The 21,293-nt window shown below is 42.4% G+C and overlaps 1 protein-coding gene across 1 annotated transcript in view; it reads right to left on the bottom strand.

Moving 5' to 3' along the window:
- xkr4 (XK related 4) overlaps positions 1-19,891 on the bottom strand; it is a 360,070-nt gene extending 340,179 nt beyond the window's left edge. The window contains exon 1 of the mRNA XM_038809374.1: positions 19,123-19,891. Within this exon, the coding sequence (XP_038665302.1) occupies positions 19,123-19,799 (677 nt within the window). The 5' untranslated portion in view covers positions 19,800-19,891. The remainder of the gene's footprint in view (positions 1-19,122) is intronic.
- Positions 19,892-21,293: the final 1,402 nt, after the last annotated feature.

Genomic DNA, 21,293 nt, shown 5'->3' with positions numbered 1-21,293 from the left:
TAACATTTTATAAACACACAGTAAACATCTTATCAACTACCAACACTGATAATCCCCACAGATACAATACTCTATAGGTAACCCTTAATAACTTTCCTAAAAACACCCATAAGTCAAAACCCCTTTTTAATGAAGACAACAGGTTTGCATTCCTTACAGAAACAGGTATCACTTTGAAATCAAGTGATCTGGATACATTCTTTTGTAGGCAGAGAAAGAGTGAGAACACCTCCTTGGTTGAATGCAGTTCCCCAACTAAAAAAGAAACCAAGACACAAAGCACCTTCCAGCTCAAAACAAAAGTAAAAAGACAGAATCACATTCCAACTCCACCCACACAATGACTTCACTGCAGCTATTTGATAACCACACATTTTTAATGGGACCCGCATATGACATTCAGGCATCATGATCGGCACAGGCTTGGAGAGCGAAAACCTGTTCCTGTGCTGTACTTTTCTTGTTCTTTGTTAATTATCCAATTAATCACCTGCCCCTGCTCTTACCCATTAATTTTCCTAACAACATCCATAAGCCAAAACACCTTTTAACAAAGACAGTAGTTTTGAATTCTCTACAGAGAACAGTTATCACTTTTAAATTATCAAGTGATCTAAACACTTTATTTAACATACAGAGAGACCAGTATACATCTTCTTCATTTGAACGCAGCTCTCTAACTGAAAGCGAAACTAAAACACTGAGCCAAAAAGAGCGTCCAGCTCAAAACAAAAGCAAAAAGCAGAATCACATTCCAGCTCCCCCCGCAAAATGACATCACTGCAGCCATTTGATAAAACACACTTTTCTTAAAGGGACTCTCACATGACACATCCCCTCCCCTCAAGAAAAAAAATAAACCATCACCTTCAAGATGGTTTCATTTTTCACCATTTCACTTTTCTTTAAGAAATATTGACAATAAATATACTTTTTTTAAACAAAACGAAACACGCAAACATTTATAATAACATAGTCCATTTTAGTTCTTCTTCCTCCAACTATAATTCCTCTTGATTGATGGTCTCTTTGGACAAGAAGGTATCTGTACGATCCATCCATTTCTCTACGCCTCGGCATTTCTCTTTAAGGTCAGATACTTTCGTTCAATCCGATCACAGAGCCTCTTGTAATTCTCCAACACAGGAGCATTGGTCAACAAAGCCTTCAGGCAGTCAAATGCCTGTTGACACTCCGCTGTCCACTGAAATTTGCTACGCTTCTTTAGTAAATCTGTCAGTGGAGCGACCACACTTCTAAAGTTCGGCACACATTTCCGGTAAAATCCACTCATGCCAAGAAATCGCATTATTTCCCTTCATGTCGAAGGTATTGTAACCTTTAAGTAAATCCAGTTTGGAAATAAAAGCTGATTGTCCCACCTTCTCAATGCAATCCTCCAAACGTGGGATAGGACAAGAGTCCGTTCTTGTAACTGCATTAATCTTTCTATAGTCCACACACAACCTTTGGGTACCACCCAGTTTCGGTACCACCACTATGGGTGAATCCATTGGCTGCAACCCACTTAAATTATGCCATTTGTAAGCATACTTTCAATTTCCTTATTAACCTGTGCCAATTTTAAAGGGTTAAGTCTATATGGATGTTGTTTAATTGGAACAGCATTTCCCACATCTACATCATGTATAGCCATTTTAGTACTTCCCAACTTATCTCCACAGACTTGCCCATGTGATATCAATAACTCTTTCAGGTCAGTTTGTTTTCCTCTGGAAGGGAACTCAACAATTTATCCCAATTTTAAGAACATCCTCGTTTTCCAATTTAATTTGAGGAATGTCAAATTCAACGTCACCTGGATTCAGCTCTTCACTTTGAGTTAGAATCATTAAAACCGCCTCCTTTTTCTCCCCTTCCCTTTCAAAGTACCTTTTAAGCATATTCACATGACACACTCGGTGAATTTTCCTTCCATCTGCCGTTCTTACCACATAGTTCAACTCACTTAATTTACTTTCAATCTGATAACGTCCACAAAACCTTGCTTTAAAATGTTCACCTACCACTGGTAACAATACTAAAACTTTATCTCCACTGGCAAAACTACAAACTTTGGATTTATTGTCCGCTACCCATTTCATCACATGTTGTGCAACCTTAAATGTCGAGCCAGTTCCCCGCTCTATTTAATCATTCCCTAAATTTGACACTTAATCCAATAATGTAAGTCTGATTTCTCACTCACCAATTTTTCCTTATCAATAAGTGGTGTTCTTATCTATGACCAAAAATTAGTTCAAAAAGGACTGAATTTGGTTGACTCATTAGGTACATCCTAATTACAAACAGTACGAATGGAATTCCTTTATCCCAATCCTCTAGATAATCTTGACAATAAACCCTCAACATTGTCTTTAATGTCAGATGCCACCTTGTAATGCTCCCTGCGATTCTGGATGGTATGCAGTTGATTTAAATTGTTTATTCGAAGCTGTCCATAACTTCTTTGATAACCTTGAAGTAAAAATTGATCCTTGATCTGATTGTATTTCTGTGGGTAGTCTATATCTGGTAAAGAACGTAAGTAAAATCTCCACAATCTTCCTAGCTATAATACTGTGCACTGGAATGGCTTCTGCACACCTAGTAGACACATCCATTATAGTCAAAAGATATTGATTCCCACTTATTGTTTTACCAAGCAGTCCTACGCAATCAACTAAGACCCTTGTAAAAGGTTCCTCAAGTGCTCGAATGGGTATTAAGGCTGCTGGTTTTATCACTGCTTGAAATTTCCCTATCACTTGACATGTGTGACATGATCGACAAAATTGAATTACATCTTTAAGTAATCCAGGCCAATAAAAATGTTTTTGTATTTTAGCTTGAGTTTTCCCTACTCCCAAATGACCTCCCACTGGTACCTGTGCTACTCGCAACACCTCCTTTCTATACCCTACCGACAATACTACTTGATGAACGTCTGCCCACTTTTCATCCGCCTGCATATGTAAAGGTCTCCATTTTCTCATCAAGGCATCATTTTTACGGTAATAACATTCTGGTATACACTCAGATTCTTCTTCTGTGTATGCTTTCTGATACATCCGTTTTGTTGATATATCTTTCTGTTATAACTCCGCCAATTTTCCTCAACTAAAAATATCCGCCTCATCCTCCACCTATTCTTGTTCTTTTCCAATCATCTGATCAAAAATCGTTTCTGCTAATTGAACTTCAACTTTATCTTCATTCTTTGGTTTCTCCTCTTGTCTTAACCTGTGACTTTGTGACCTTGTTACTACACAATCCGGAAAAATCTCAGGATATTTGTCCTGCAACACTTCAGTTGTCTGATTTTCCACTGTCTTATAAACCACAGTAGGCATCACTCCCACATGCGATCCAGTTATATCATTACCCAGGATAAACTATATTCCTGGACAAGATAGTTTCTCTATTACTCATACTACCACTTCACCACTCTTCACTGGACTTTCCAACCTTACCTTACATAATGGAACACTACTCTTCTCACCCTGAATTCCACACATTACCACCTTTTCTGGCAATATTCCTCCCAAACTACATAACTCCTCATCTCTTACTATCAAAGATTAGCTAATTCCCATATCTCTTAAAATTGTGACTTCTTTACCTCCTCCTTCTGGTACACGAGTAAACTTTACCCACACAAATAAATTATTGTCTGGCACCCTCTTATCAATCACCTCTTGATCAGGCTGTATGATCTTTTGCATTTCCTTTGCTTCACTTGGGCTTTCCTTTACCACTTTAATAAACCCCAATGACTAATCCTGTTTTATAACATCAGCCTTCCCAGTGCTTTTCTTCAACTACCAACACTGTGACTTTGCATGGCCTAGTATATTACAGTGAAAACATTTGAAGCTTTTAATTTCTTTTCCACCCTCCTGGATTTCTATTTTAATCCAAGGTACACTCTCCTTCTTATCTCCCATCAGATCTCCTTTACCGCTACCACTTGAGTATTTCTCTTTTCCCCAGTTTTTAGCCCTCGCAAGCTGAAACTGATGTCGGAAACCAAGCTTTGATTAGTAAAACTAATTCATAATCATCTGCCATTTCTGCTGCCAATCTTGCAGTTTTAACCCTCTGCTCTTCCACACGCGTTCTCATTACATCAGGAATTGAATTTTGAAACTCCTCCAAAAGTATAATTTCTCTGAGAGCTTCATACGTTTGGGGCGCGATTCTCCGCAAATGCGGAAAGTCGTGAAGGCTGCCGTGAAACTGGTCGTGTTTCACGGCACCCTCCGCGCCCCATCCCGGGACCCGATTCTGCTCCCCGGTCGGGGCTAGCAGCGGGGCCCCGTGAACCACGGCATCGCAGGCTTAGTGAACTTCGCTAAGCCCGCACGCCAAGGGTAACGGCGGCTTATGCGCACCCACGCTCCAACCCACGCATGCGCGGATGACGTCATCATGCATATGCGTGAAACCCGCGCATGCACGGGCCGTCATGCCCCTCAGCCGCCCCGCGGACTGATCCAGCGGGGCGGCAGAGGAACAAAGAGTGCGCGGGGTTCGGACCCGCTGCCCGCGATCGGTGGGACCGATCGCGGGCCCATGCCAATCGGTGCCATGGTTCTCCAGAACGGCACTTTACAGCCGTTGTCACGAACGGTAAGAGCAGGTGTGTTGGAGTTTATGAAAACGGCCGTAAAGGCCTGGGAAATCGGCCCATCGGATAGGGGAGAATCGCTGTTCGCCGTAAAAAAACGGAGAGCAGCAATTTGTGTCGTGGGGCGGCCGTGGGGGGTGGGGGGGGGGGGAATAGCGGGAGGTCGGGAAAAATGTCGGGAAGGCCCTCCCGCTATTCTCCGACCCGTCGTGGGGGGCGGAGAATCGCGCCCTTGGTCTATTTTCAAAGCCCTTATCCATCTATCAAAATTACTCTGTTTAATCCTTTCAAACTCCATGTATGTTTGACCAGGCTCTTTCCTTAAATTTCTAAACCTTTGTCTGTAGGCTTCAGGCACTAGTTCATATGCATCTAAGATGAATTTTGCACCTCCTCATATGTCCCAATACCTCCAAGTTCAAACTCTCTCTCTTTTTCCCTTTCCTCTCTCTGTCTTTCTCCCTCTTTTTCTTTTTCCTCTCTATCTCTTTCTCTTTTTCTTTTTCCCTGATCTGTACCTCCTTTTCTTTCTTGTTCTGCTCGGGCTATTCTTTCTTTTTTTCTTTCTTCTCTCTCGTTTTCTTGTTCCCTCATTGCGTATTGAAGCTGCTTTAATTCTTTTTCATGTTCAAGTTGTTTAATCTGTAACTGGATTTTTGCCATTTTTAATGCATCAGACTGTATCTCAGGCAACTTTAAATGCTCAGCTACCGCCGTAAGTACCTCTTCTTTACGTGTGCTGTCAGGTAACGTTAGCTGCAATGTTTTTGCCAAATCTAAAAGCCTTTTTTAGTCTCTGTATGTAAGGTATTGTGTGTGACCTTCTCCATCCCCAAAAACTTTCAAGCCTCTGAAAGGGCACAACACACTCCCTACTTAAACTGGAATACCACACTTGAAAAACAAACACAAATATGCTCACCCCTCACTGTCTTTAAGTTCACTAAGCCAACCCAATCACGAAAGATAGACTTTTATCCCAGACGAGCCCCCAATTTATTATGGGCCAGGGTTGAGAGAACACCAAAGTATATCATGCAGTTCACCTGACCCACATCTATAAATAGATTTTGGTTATGGGGAGCACAAGGGCCCACTTTACAGGTGTGATGCAACAGAGATCTAAAGTATGTTTAAACAAAAACAATGTTTATTCTATGGATCCAGATAACATTTTATAAACACACAGTAAACATCTTATCAACTACTAACACTGATAATCCCCACAGATACAATACTCTATAGGTAACCCGTAATAACGTTCCTAAAAACATCCATAAGTCAAAAAATATTTTTCACAGAGACAGCATGTTTGCATTCCTTGCAGAAACAGATATGACTTTGAAATCATCAAGTGATCTGGATACATTCTTTGGTAGGCCGAGAGAGAGAATGAGAACACCTCCTTGGTTTGAATGCAGTTCCCCAACTAAAAACGAAACCAAGACACAAAGCAGCTTCCAGCTCATAACAAAAGTAAAAGACAGAATCACGTTCCAGCTCCACCCACACAATTACATCACTGTAGCTATTTGATAAACACCCATTTCTTAAAGGGACCCGCGCATGACATTAGAGCATCATGATCGGCGCAGGCTTGGAGGGCCGAAGGGCCTGTCCCTGTTCTGCACTTTTCTTTGTTCTTTATTAACTATCCAATTAATCATATGCCCCTGCTCATACCCCAAAGCACTGCAAATTTCTCCTTTTCAAGTAGGCATCCAATTCTCTTTTGAAAGTTACTATTGAATCTGCTTTAAACACCCGTTCAGGCAATGTACAACAAATTGTAATAAGACACCAGATAAAGAATATTGTCCTCAATCCTCCTTGGATTATTTTGCCAAGATCCTTACATCAGTGTCTTCTTGTTACCAACAGATCTGTCTGTAGAACCAGTTTCTCCTTATCTACTCTCTCAAAACACATCATAATTTTGAACATCTCCATTAATTTCCCCCTTAATATTCTTTGCTTTAAGGAAGGAGTTTAATTAGAGTCAGATGTATTAATTGTGTATTCATGGCTAGTAATTCATTTAATAGGCACTAACTTTGACCACACTACAGAGAGTGAATATTTCTAATACACATTAATCCAGACACAGAGTTAACATTTTTTCACTAAATTTATCAAACAGCAATTAATGTGCAAATTTACTTGCAACGTGCAAATTTAATCAATCAGTTCTTTTTTCCTTATTTAAATCTAGCAGGATAAGGATAAGCAGGGTGATTGGATAAGCTTTTGATTGACTCCATAGCATAGGCATTGCCCTATCAACCATCACCATGTATTTTCGAGCGAGAAGAGCTGCAAACTGCTGGACACCAAGACCAGGGAACTTTGAGTTGGAATCAGTCTCAGCGGAAGTAAAACTGCACTCATCATCTATGTTGCTGAATGCTTTCGAGCACCAACAGGAGACATCGCAGAGATAAGCCAGTTCAATGCTGCATCACTGATGTAACAAAGGCATCAAATTGGGTACAGCAATTACCACCAGCTGGATTTATAAACTACGGACAGGATTTTTTGCAGAATCGAGGAAAAGGCAGATGGGATCCAGATGTTGCAGACACCTCCCCCACATTTCTGACAGTTCAAAATTTTGCTGGCAGAATAAAAGGGGGTGAGGCGTGATTCACACAGGTGGGAAATCGAAACCCAGAGGGGCCACTTGAACTTGGAGCTGAGTTCACGCAGACACCATTGTGGCTGCTCCAAGGGCCTTGAAGAAGTCCTAGAGAACCGAGGTGGGCCTTCTAACCAGCCCGTCTTGGCACTCACTTGCCCTCATGGCCACTTATGATCAGCTTCAGGGGACAGTGGGAATAATTTAGCTTTATTAACTATCCAAATAATCACATGCCCCTGCTCTTACCCCAAAGCCCTGCAAATTTATCCCTTTCGAGTAGGCATCCAATTCTCTTTTGAAAGTTACTACTGAATCTGCTTCAAACACCCTTTCAGGCAATGTACAAACAGTACATTGTTTGTACCAAACTTCTATGGGCAACACAATGAGGATGCCAATCACTTGGCACCCATGCCAATATCAAAATACAAAAGACAATACAATAAGGACACCAATCACTTGGCACCTAGAACACACTCACCTCCCCCCCAACCCACCCCCACCGCCATCCCCATGACCCATATCAGCAGAAAGGCTGACCAGCCCAGCTCACCGGAAAAGGCCGCTCCAACATGGAGCACGGCGGTGGAAAGAAAGAAAACCAATTCCCCTCCTCCCAAGAGGGTCACAATTCAGTCCAGAACAGGTCCTTCACGTTTGAAACAAAACCAAACACAGAGCAACAACTGAAGGAAGACACAAAACAGACAAGGCGACAATGATAACACCAGCCATACACCAAGGACAAAAGCCAAAACAAAGAACAAATGAACAACACCACCAGCTGCTGGGGCAGCACATGATTTCCCCCCCCCCCCCCGCCTCAGACCTACATCGCCATGGGTGGGGGGCTGACTGTACCCCGCCCCCACCTCTCCAGATCAAGAATTGAGTCTAATGAGGCCCTTTAAATCATGAAGCGTCTGCCGAGGCGGGAAATTTCTCAACTCACGCAACCCGCCTCAGTACTGAACATGTGTGGAGACATACTCCCATTGTAAAGTGGCACTGATTATACTTGTATACCCGAGCTAGTACTCCCTTTTATCAATAAGGATTACTGCTACCTCAAATCTCAAAAACTGTTTGGAAGATTTTGCAGGTTAATGTTTGTGTTTCACTAAGCAGGAGTTCCTCAGGGAAGTGCCCTGGGCCGAACCATCTTCAGCTGCTTCATCAATGACCTCCCTTCCATCATAAGGTCTGAAGTGGGAATGTTCGCAGATGACTGAACAATGATCAGCACCATCGTCAGGGATCGGGGTTTAATTCTGGCCTTGGGTGACTGTCCGTGTGGAGTTTGCACTTTCTCCCTGTGTCTGCGTGGGTTTCCTCTGAGTGCTCCGTTTTCCTCCTATTGTCCAAGGATGTGCAGGTTAGGTGGATTGGCCATGCTAAATTGCCCCTTAGTGTCCAAAGGGTGGGTGGCGTTATTGGGATAGGGTGGAGGCGTGGACTTAAGTAGAGTGCTTTTTCCAAGGGCCGGCGCAAACTCGATGGGTTAAATGTCCTCCTTCTACACTGTAAATTCTATGATACTATGATTCAATGGCATTACCATCGCTGAATCCCTCAGAATCAACATCCCGAGGGTTACCATTGATCTGAAACTGAAACCGGGCTAGCCATATTAATACTGTGGCTACCAGAGCAGGTCAAACACTAGGAATACGATGGTGAGTAACTCACCTCCTGACTCCCCAAAGCCTGTCCACCATCTATAAGGCACAAGTCAGGAGTGTAATGGAATACTCTCCACTTGCCTGGATAAGTGCAGCTCCAACAACACTCAAGAAGCTTGACACCATCCAGGACAAAGCAGCCGCTTGTTTGACACTCCATCCACAAACATTCAAACCCTCCACCAATGGCAAACAGTGTACCATCTACAAGATGCACTGCAGTAACTCACCATGGCTCCTTAGACAACACCTTCCAAACCCACAACCACTACCATCAAGAAGGGCAAGAGCAGCAGGCACATGGGAACACCACCACCTGGAGGTTCCCCTCCAAGTCACTCACCACACAGACTTGAAAATACATCGCCGTTCCTTCACTGTCACTGGGTTAAAATCCTGGAACTCCTACCCTAACAGCACTGTGGGTGTACACACACCTTAAGGACTGCAGCGGTTCAAGAAGCAACTCATCGCCACCTTGTGAAGGGCAACTAGGGATGGGTAATAAATGCTGGCCTAACGAGCGACGCCCTCATCCCGTAAATTATTTTTTTTAAAGTGCTGACACGATGTACAATTTTGGGGAAATCAAGAGTTCCGTTTGAAAATACAGATACACAGGAGTGAATTTTACCAGCCTGGGTGGTGGGTTTGGGGGAGGAGTGAGGGTACAATAGGGGAACCATATTGGTAGGATCCCCGATACATTCCTGCTGCTGGCGAACCTTCTCACGGACAGGCAGGAAAGTGGATTGGAGGCTGGTACCATGAAGGCAGGCAGCCAATTTGCATAATTAAGGCCACAGTTAGGGACAATTTTATCAACTCGCCAGCATTTTGCTGGTGGCAGAGCAACCCCTTGCTGTGTGCAGAGCTGAATGGAGTTAGCTTCCCCACAAGCAGACTGCACTGTCCTGATGTCACACAGTCCAATCAGCTGATGTGGCACCAGGATACCTCATTTCACGCAGGTTTAGACAATTAATTTCCATGTCACTCTGCAAACAACACTGAGCTGAAAATGGGGCCCAGAACTGTGTTTAGTGGGCCAGGCAGCCAAATTGAGGGTAAAGTAATTTTTGAAGTACTTTTGCTATTGCATTGGGAGGTCTCAGGATGTTTTTTGAGTTCCTGGATTTGTCAGGGAGCTGATCCTCACAAGGAGGGTGAAACAAATATTTGGGCAGCAGTGGTTGTACGTCCATCTGCAGCATGACAGGGGTAGGAAGCTTTGACTGTGGACAGTGGGAGCTCTGTACAATCCCCTCTGCTTACTTGCAGCCAGACTTCCATGTTCATTGAAAGCATCAGGAGACTTGTCTGGAAGGCCAGTCAATTCCATGTCTTATGGTGATGCAGCATCATTATTACAGTTGTTTAATGATTTGTTCCTCTGTTGTACTTACTTTCTAAGACAGCTGAGTTCTAAATATAAGCGATGAATCTATCTTTCGACTGCAGTGAGTGCACAACATAAATGGGAGGAAAAAGTATCAAATGAAATCTATTCATGATCCAGCATGGGTGCCATGAATACTGCTTTTGGTTCAATTATTAGAAGCAATATGGTAGTTCTGTAGCTTTCTCCATTTAGCCTAGCAGTTTAGAGCTATTGTGACCAATGTCATGGTGCCTGTGTGCAAAGGTCAGCTGCAGCTGGAATTTGAAACAATCTTTCACTTCAGGTGAAACACTGCACCCAACATTATCCGTTTTGTCAGCTCTGACATTTAGCTGTCAAAGCTTTCTTTTGTGTTAACATAAATATTTATAGTGGCGTAATTCATCCAAAGGAACATTATTACATTGTGAAAATATCATTGCATGTTATATTCACAATATCAAACATCCTCCCTATCAATGTGATTAATGTTATTTTTTGAACCAAACGCTTCTACTTCTTTCACCTCTCTTTGTCATGGCAAGTGATCCATCTTTCCGATCAACTGAGAACTGATGCAATATATTAACAAATGAGCATATTTGGTACTTGTTCTTCACCATTTTGTGAAAATGTGATTTCCAAATCTCATTTACACATTTACTCAAATACTTTATTCGGTTCTAATTCTAAATTTGGAGTACATTTTGGTGATCAGCAAAGGATCATTTTAATTAAAAGATAAATAACTGCCTACTGGAGCAGTTTAATTTATAATACAAGGAGCAGAAAATCAATTATTCTTGACATATCTATTAACCTATGTACAATATTATACAATCTTAACCTTTTTATTATAAGATATACAATTCATTATTTACAAACCAGATCCATCCTTTGCATACCGCAACAAAAAGTCAACATAGTGAACATTTATACACATATATAATTCATGCTGCATTTAACTATCATACACTTAAGAGCACTGGAGAATGTACAACGCCACAACTTGTTCTTAGTCGCTGGTAATTTGGGACTGGTGTCTCTTTTTACTAATAAGTGCAGTCACATGGATTTTTAATAAAGCCTGTGCTTAAAAAGAAAATTCAATAAATGATTTTATAGTCACCATCTTACTGTGATCTTGTGGAGGTATTTCCCACTGCATTGTTCCATTTATTGTATTGTATTAAACAAATTAAATCTGCTCCAAAGTTACTTCACGTTTTTCTGTCTGACATTTTGCTATAGGCCCCCAATAGCTTCTTCAACAATGTAATGATAGATTCTGCCATCAATCTATGGTTTTGCAACAATGTACATTTTGAACCATCTAGTTTATCCAACTATTTTTTCTCTCCCTCCCTCCATTCTAAGATGTCTATTAATTTTCTTCAACAGAAAATTAAAAGTATAGAATAGAAATAAAATGTTGCAGCTCTGGTTAGTTTATGGGAAGATAGTCATAGATACTTTTATGTTCACTTTATTTGTCCACAAAATGACACAAAAGTCACATTGAAGTACATAATATTGTACAACCACTTTCTTGAAAATTGCTTCAGCTTTTTAGACAGAGCAGATTTATTTTTTCTCCCAGTGAAAAATATATGTATCCTTTAAAAAATGGAAGCAGTTAATGCAAAATATAGGGCAAATCCATCACTGTCACAGCAGCAACCTCAACCCAACCTACTCACAAGAAAGAGTGAACTTAGTGAGGAAAAAAGTACCTCTAGTGGCAAAAATGAAGTTATACATCAACACAAGTCAAACACTTCCAACTCATCCTCTGAAAACTTATTCACACTTAAACTTTGATTTATCACATGTAAAATGGCTGATTTTAAATTGCCAGTCCTTTTTAAAATCAAGCCACCAACCATTGTTCATGTCTTCTAGAAAATTGCTCTCAGCCATGCAGCCATCAAGCTCCAAATAAGGTCATGTAGAGTTTAAACCTGAAAACCTAAGTACAAAATCCCAAAATAAGCAGCATTTGTCAACTGAATCTCTGCAGCATAGCTCCCACAAATATGTTCACCTAAAATCAAACCAGAATTTTCTGAAAAAACACAGTTGGTTAGTGACCTGAGACATTGGCCTGGATTTTAGCTTGATGACAGAATGGGAGTGGAAAATTTGTCCGGTAGCACAGCGGAAGCCTGGAGGTAAGGGCAGTGTATGTCAGTGGAGTTTTAAAACAGACACTGCAATACCATATCATTGTCAGGTTTATAATAATAATATTTATAAGTGTCACAAGTAGGCTTACTATTAACACTGCAGTGAAGCTACAGTGAAAATCCCTTGGTTGCCACACTCCGTCCACTGCCTGTTCGGATACACTGAGGGAGAATTAAGAATATCCAATTCACCTAACAAGCACGTCTTTTGGGACTTGTGGGAGGAAACTGGAGCACCCAGAGGAAACATGGGGGGAATGTGCAGACTCCGCACCGACAGTGACCCAAGCCGCAAATTGAACCCGGATCCCCGGCGCTGTGAAGCTACAATGCTAACCACTGTGGTTCATGACCAATTGATATGAACAGGAGTGATGATGACTCGTAAAAGGTGATTCCGATTCCAACTCCAGTGTTTAAAGGAACACTCTTAACATGCAATTATGGAACTTTGAGTTGGAAGCAGAATCAAAGGAGTTAGCACCATATTAAGAGGTTGCACCTCATTTAGGTCTGGATCCCAGGATATCCATGAGGCTGTTAAGGGCCTGCAGGGAGATATTCTTTTCTACTGACAGGAGGAAGAAGCCTGCAGATGAAACCAAAAACTCATGGCAGCGGGTTGCATATAAGGTCAGGAACAGGTGCCATGCTCTTGGGTTCAATGCAAAAGCAATGTAATGACTTTTACAGGACAGGAAAGCTGAGCACAATGACACTTACACCTACATTCTAGCATTCATATAATCCCAACCCCCTACACTGCCTTCTGAAGTCTACTGTAGCAAATCACTCCTCTTGCCAATTTACCTAGCAGGTATACAGATCTATCGCTCTCTGTCTAAGTACTTGCCCACATCCTTATCTACCTATTCACCACTGACACACACCTTCTTCCTAAAGCAATGTCATGCCTCATACTCAGTCACCCTCAACAAATACTTTCCATTCATCTGTTTAATAGATGCCATTACTCTCACTTCTCAGCCTATTCTTTCGCTTTTTGCAGGAGGAGTGTAGAAAATGAAGGAGAGGCAGAGAACTGGAGGTGACCCGCCAGCCATTCATTGCACAACTGACAGCTGAAGAGGAGGAAGCGTGCACCTCAGTGGAGTCTTAACATTCTTGATTGAAGCAAGTAGGGAGATGGGAGTCTCCTAGCTACCTGGTAAATATAAGACAGCTACATACATACAGCGTTCACTCAGGTTACTTTAAGGTCAGGAGTGTGTGAGATACAATTATGTGCATAATGATCAATTAAAACATTCTTATATTGACAGTTCTAATCCATGTCTTTAAACTGGACCTTTAAGTATTTCACAAGACAATGACTTCTCGAGGAGGTCAAGGGATCAATGCAGACCATGAACAAGCTCAGAAACTCACTTTGGTGGAACCGGTAAGACAGATTGCTGGGTTTTCACCTGGTGATTCACAGTTCACAAATGAGCAAGAGCAGATGGTAGTGACAGTGACCAATCTGCATCAGAGACATGCAAGATGCTCCAAACTCTGCTGAGCTGCAGTGACTGATCCTCAGGGCTGTTGACAAACTGGATACTTCTGCTGCAGCAACAAAGAACGTGCAATGTCCAGCAGGCATTCCAGCTGCAGTGTGCTTATAGAGAGATTGGAGGTGTCTGCCTCAAGTATAAGGGGCATCGTGTCATAGGCCTTTGTGGTAACGTCTTCATCGTGGGCAGAATGGCCTTCATCATTTAGCAGCAAATGCAGCAGCCATGTGAATGCATGCATCCCTCACTAATGGCTTGCCCATAAGGAACATCACCTTAAATAGGACAAATTATACTCCAGCCTTGGCCGTTTAACATCCCACTGATCAGCAGCAAAGTGCATTCCAGCTCATTGTTAGCAGTAAAGAGTGGGCTGGCCATGAGAGGAATGATGGTGAAATAGAGCACAGAAGTGAGCAATCAGCTCAAAGCACTTCTACTTCTCATCTTTCTCCCCACCCTCAGTCGATACTTCACATGTACCTTGTAGGCCGCTGGGTGAGTGCGACATTGAGCAGGTGCAGGTGATGCACTCTTTTGTTGACCCCGCACAGGCTCCGAAGCTCAGAGAATGTGCATCTCAGCTGACAGTGCGGCCTCCTTCGACCACAGAAATTGTATGATATAAAAGCGCTAGGAAGGCTGAAGATTTTAGATACACAAGAGATTAAATATGATGACTTTTCACTTGCGATAAATGGTAAGAAATGAAATCATACCACAATGGCTAGTGGTGGGGGGGGGGGGGGTCAGGAGGCTGGTGGTTGTTTGTTTGTAGGAGTGTTTAGTGTTATTGTCGTTTCAGGGTTAAATGGATTTTGCATGTGGCTGTATTATAGGTGGACTGGTGAAATTTCAGTTAACCTCACAATAATGAGGGTATACAAGGCTGCATTGTATACTTCTGCTCAGTCTTGGCCCCTATCATTGCTCCTCCTTGGAATCTTTCAAAGACACTCTGTGCTCTGCATCGTGTCTCCCCTGCAGGTCCAAATATTGTTACTGTGCAATGTTATACAGAGCAGGGTCACCAGGCATATTTTAAGTAGGTATCCCTTCTCTGCAAGCAGACAACTGGTAAACATGCTTTGAAATATGGAAACAAATAGGATGGACCACTGGAGGAACAATGCATCATGGTAGCTTACTGCATGTATCTGCATAATCAACTTATTCTGCTTTTGTTCACCTAGTTCTGCTGCCTAAACGTTATGCATGTAAGATGAGAGTTTATGTTACATTTTTTTAAGTGGTCAGGTGTGGCATTGAAAAGAAGTGTTGCAAAATCTCAGTAGGACTGCATTAAGTGTAATAAGCACTTGCACCTTGCTGTATAATTATAGCATAATGGTTATTAGGTATTGTATGGAAGATCCAGAATTTTGTATGGATGAATAGTGATTTGTTTAAAATGTATTCCTCCCAAATTGTTCAAAATTGTTATACCACACCACCGTTGTTCAGTAATTTGAATTGTGAAACATTCACAAAAAATATTTCACGCAAAAATCATTCCATTTTAGGAATATGGTGTCAGTAGATTGACTAGATTCAGTGTCTTAAAATATGGAGCATTAAGCTACATTTTTCCTTGCATTGGGATTTTTACACAAGATAATTGTATTGTCACAGTAGATCTTCATGCCTGGATCATGCATATAGTTATCTGACATAGGCTGCAATTTATGTTACTGGCAACTGGGAATATTTTAAGAATATAGAAATCTAAAGAATATTAAGTTATAGGGCAGGTTTTTCTTTATGTGTATTTTACATATGGGGATCATTTAAGGGATACATAGAAGCATACATTAGAAAATACAAGCAGGAGCCTGCCCTGCCATTCATCATGATCATGGCTGATCAAGTTCAATTCACTGATCCCGCCTTCCTCCCATATCCCTTGATCCCTTTAGCCCCAAGAGCTTTATCTAACTCCTTCAAATTACACAATGTTTTGGCCTTAATTACTTTTTGTTTTAGTGAATTCCACTCTCTGGGTGAAATTTCTCCTCACCTCAGTCCTAAAAGGTTTACCCCTTATCCTTAGACAACGACCCTTTGTTCTGGACCCCCCCCCCCCCCCCCCCCCCCCCCCCCCACATCGGGAAAATTATTTCAGAATCTATCTTGTCTAATCCTGTTAGAATTTTGTAAGTTTCTACGAGATCTCCTCTCACTCTTCTAAACTCCATTTAATATAATCCTAACCAATATTGTCTCTCCTCAAATGACAGTCCCGCCATCCAGGGATCAGCCTGGTAAACCTTCGCTGCACTCTCTCCATAGCAGGAATATCCTGCCTCAGATAAGGATGCCAAAACTGCACACAATACTCCAGGTAATACTCACCAACAATATACAATTGCAATAAAATATCCCTGTCCTTATACTCAAATCCACTCGCTATGAGGGCCAACATACCACTTGCCTTCTTCACTGCCTTGCTGTACCTGCGCGCTTACTATCAGCGACCGATGCACGAGGACACCAAGGTCTCCCTGAGTGTCCACCTCTCTCAATTTACACCCATTCAAATAATAATCTGCTTTCCTGTTTTTGATACCAAAGTGGATGATTCTCACTCGTGAATTAATAAAAATTCTCAATCTGTCAGGAGAACAGTCCCCATTTTTACAGATGGCATTTAATCACAGCACGGCGGCACTTATTCCTGATGAAAATCAAATGAAAGTATAATGATTCACTTGCATTTTTGTGATGTGGCTACACTTTTTAAAATGGATGGAAAAATGGTTTTAAAATTAAAATCTGTTTGTGATTGTGGCCTGGGGTGATGAACAAATTTTACCTCAGAGTTTTGTAATGGTGTATTGCCTGACAAATTGCTGGTCGGGTGATAAATTATGTTGCATTTCTCAACTGATCAACAGTGCCACAGAACTGTGGATCATGTCATAACTGGTAAACAACAATTACATCACACAGTACAATTATAATTTAATGGTGTGTGATGTGAAAAATCACCTTCACACACAACCTGAGTAATTGCCACGGAATAACTGGAGTACAGAACTGAACAGCTGTGGCTTACTAATGTCCTTTCACTTGTGAAATTAGTTCAAGTCACAAAGCAGTTCTGAACTGTGCTGTTGGAAACTTATTAAAGGCCAATAGTGAGGAATTAGTCTACTAATTATATATCCCTATTTCACTCCAGGATTTTCCACTCCGATTGAACCATCTGACTTTTCATTCACTGCCTCTGATGCTCAAGGCACAATTAGATTTACATTTTCAGTTTCTGATGTGTAAGTTTAAAATACATTTTACATCAGTGTGTGATATTTATTCAGGGTCTTGCAATCTATAATAGAAAGTTTGCAGAGGAACAAGAAATCAAGTGTAGAGCAGAAATGTCGAACTTATTATTGCAATGCTGCCTCCTAGAAAATGAATTCAAATCGTTTTCAACATTATTTTTCTGGAAACCAAGATAACATTTCAGATTAATTTTATGCATTTCAGTCTCCAGTCACGTTGCATTCTGTAACTTGACTTAACCTTCTCAAAAAGCTACTATCTGACATGGGGGGGGGGGGGGGGGGGGGGGGAACACAGAAAACATGGTGTCACGGACATCATTCACTTTTTCTAAGAAAATGTTACAAAGCTGCAAAATCCACTCTGAAAAATCACCACTTCGTGGAGGAGTTGATTTGATAGCATTGCTTAGTGCCTCGAGTTCAATCAAACGTATCTTATCTTCAAAGCGGTGTAGTAGACTCTACCACACCATTTACACAGTTGACGATTAGTCTACCTGTCAACATTAGCGATCTTGGAAATGAATGCTATAGCTGCACTCCACATGTATGAACAAAGGCCAACCCTGCTATTCAATAACGTCAACCTCTATATTCTGAAATGTTTGAACTGTCAGATCCCAGCTGATCCACAGACTGTCAACGTTGCAGTAAAGATCATATTTTAAATCACAATCTTCTTTCAGTAACATTCCATTATGTTTATGACTAAAAGGGCCATCGATCATTCCGACTCTCAAATAAATGTTGAATAACAAGCAGCAGGTTTATAAACAGTACCTGTACACACAAAACCCTCGAGTCTTTTATATTCAAGAACTGTGCTGGTTTGTTTTCGCACATGTTCCAGACTCACCAAGTGCAACGCATAATCTAACACCAAACATAATCACAAAATTACTGGTTGCCTGTAAACGAATTGAACTATTCAGCAATAATAAGTAATGAAGCAACGGTGCTGATTAATTATAGGGTAGTTGGTATCACTATAATCTAATCGCTGTCCAAAGACTCCGCAATGAATGCAGACACCATACGCGGGTCCGTTTAAAACCTCAGCACAGTATTCTCAGATTTCAGTCATTTAATACCGGCGTGAAGTTGGCAGCGTGTTCGTGTTTTACAGTGAGCCCGCATGTTAAAGTGTCTTGCAAGACAGCTTTAAGCTTTTCAACTGGACATCACGGTGGACACAGTAAACATATTTTACGGCAGTCATGGTGTATTCTTTAATGCACAATCCATTCAGGCAAATATTTATGACGGATTTGCTGCAATAATAGATATTTGTTATTAATTCTCTAATACTGTGCCGCCGGGACAACGATCAGTAGCAAGACCTGCATCAACAAGAAACGTGCTTCAAGATGCACTACCTGCATATTCCAAATTACATGTGAACACTTCCGGTTTCCCGAAAGGTATGACAACATTCTTCAAATGGTGCAGAATTGAATTCTTACAAAGCATTACAAAGCAACCAGCAGAGAGCTACACCTATCACAAACCTCACTGGCAGCATGATTCCAAATAGCTCTTTTATATACCGGATTTAAACTAAAAATGGTGTTTTAATATGCATTTTGCATCTGAGCATTTCGACATTTGCAACATTTTAAATGTTGCTCCGCACTTTCAGACCTGAACGGAGCAAAGTGGAGGGGGGGGGGGGGGTTTGTACAGGAGTGTTTGAATTGGGTTTGCTGAAGGGACAGCTTATTTGAGCAGATTTGTGTTACAGGATGTGCTGTGTGTGCTTTGCTTTTCCGATAGTTATTGCTACATATTGTGTGCAGGTTACCTCCAGAGCTGCCCGAGCTGAAGGATGTGGATGATTGACTGCAGCAGCCACACACAGAAGGAACACGAAGATGTCTTGTCGCCCTTGCCGGTATTCTTGCTCCTTGTGGTCGAGGGCTGCCGCTGTGGGGAGCGGGCATCCGCCTCGCCGCCTGCCCCGCCGCTGCTCAGCAACTTGCCGTCCACCGGGCTGGCGCTGTGGGCGCCCGCCCCGTCCTGGGCGCCGAAGTCATGGATGAACCACCTGAAACTGAAGACCTGCACGGCCAGGGAGCCCAGCACCACGAAGAAGAGAGTCAAGCCGAACCACCAGTAACGGGAGTGCAGGTAATAGTCCACCGCCAGCCACACGTCCGTGCCCACGTCCGAGAAATAGACGGTGACCGCGGCCACCACCCACAGGCCGTCCCACAGGGTGTAGCGCTGGTGCCGGGCGAAGCGGAGGCAGCGACCCCGGCACAGCCCCGTGCAGCAGCGGGAGGAGCGCTCCGCTGAGCCGGCCGCGGCGCTCACCCTCTCCCGCTCCTGCTCGTCCTCCTCCTCCCCCTGCTGCTGCTGCTGCTGTCCCTGGTCCTGAAGCTGCCCCGAGCACGAGTGCTCCGAATTCTGCAAAGGAGTAAAAGCCACGTCGCTCTTCTTCTTCTTCATCTTTAACAGCCCGTCTGACTTGGCAGCCATCAAACTCCCTGATCCTCTTTCCCTCCTCTTCCACTCTCTCTGTCTCTCTCAGTCTCTTTCCCTCCTTCCCCCTCCCTTTCCCTCTCTTTCTCTCTCTCTCTCCCTCCCTCTGGTGCTGTCAGTGAATAGGGCGACCTCCACTTCCGGTATGTGAGGCTGGTTATGCACCACTAAACTTCCGCTATCTCTCACTGATGGGTGAGAGCTGCCCATTGAAAAGGAGAAAGAGATCTCGCCGAATGGGCAGAGGCAAAAACTTCCGTTCTGAGCAGATCCCTTCTGAGCAGGAGCTGCATTTTCTGTTTCAGACTCATTCCAAACTGCACAGAAAAATGCAACGAAGTAACTCCAAGAACGTGCTCACCTGGAGGCATTTTTTTTTGTTTATTGGGAACATCGGGATAATATCTTACAAATGCATTTGCTGCATTATTTTGATCTCAGTAACTTTCCCTATTATGGACTTTCTCTTCAACACGCCCTGCTTATTAATGCAACGTCGCCAAATAGCAATATAATTGCCAGAGAAAAGAAAACAGTCCCCAGTAGTGCAAACAAAATAATCATTTGGTTTGACAGACAAAATAACACTGCAGAGTAAGTATATATTCAAATTGGGAATCTGGCCATCTCAATAAAAAAAATGAAGCAGTGAAATTCCGCCAATAGATGTCGCTAGCACAAATAAAATGATTATCACGGCAGGTTTGATTCCTTGAGCCCGATTATCGATTGCAAGGAAGTGTTCAAAAACATTTCAGGAGGGGCTAAATAAATAATCATAAGCCAAGATATTGCAGATGCTGAAAATCTGAAACCAGAACAGTTGAGATAATGCTAGAGACACTCAGCAGGGAAGGCATCATCTGTACAGAAAACAGACAAGTTAACAGTTCAAGTCGATACTTTTTGTTAGAACTGAAATATAAATATAAGGGGCAGCAGGGTAGCATGGTGGTTAGCATAAATGCTTCACAGCTCCAGGGTCCCAGGTTCGATTCCCGGCTGGGTCACTGTCTGTGTGGAGTCTGCACGTCCTCCCCCTGTGTGCGTGGGTTTCCTCCGGGTGCTCCGGTTTCCTCCCACAGTCCAAAGATGTGCGGGTTAGGTGGATTGGCCATGCTAAATTGCCCGTAGTGTCCTAAAAAAAGTAAGGTTAATGGGTGGGGGGGTTGTTGGGTTACGGGTATAGGGTGGATACGTGGGTTTGAGTAGGGTGATCATGGCTCGGCACAACATTGAGGGCCGAAGGGCCTGTTCTGTGCTGTACTGTTCTATAAATAAAAAACACTTGAAAAAGGATAAGGAAAAGAGAAAGACATATGCATGCATACAAACAAAGGAAGTTAAATGGGTGATCAGTAAATTACTTAAGTGGAGAAAAGGAGATAGTTAAATTGACATGAGACAATAGGAGACAAAATAAAGTAGGGACTCACCTGGATTATGTGAATATCTCAAATAGGTGAGGGGAGGGGTCAACAAGTAGAAAGG

The sequence above is a fragment of the Scyliorhinus canicula genome, chromosome 10 (assembly GCF_902713615.1).
Source record: "Scyliorhinus canicula chromosome 10, sScyCan1.1, whole genome shotgun sequence".
Classification (NCBI taxonomy): domain Eukaryota; kingdom Metazoa; phylum Chordata; class Chondrichthyes; order Carcharhiniformes; family Scyliorhinidae; genus Scyliorhinus; species Scyliorhinus canicula.
The sequence above is the reverse complement of the archived record's forward strand: the minus strand, read 5'-3'. Positions and strand labels throughout refer to the sequence as shown.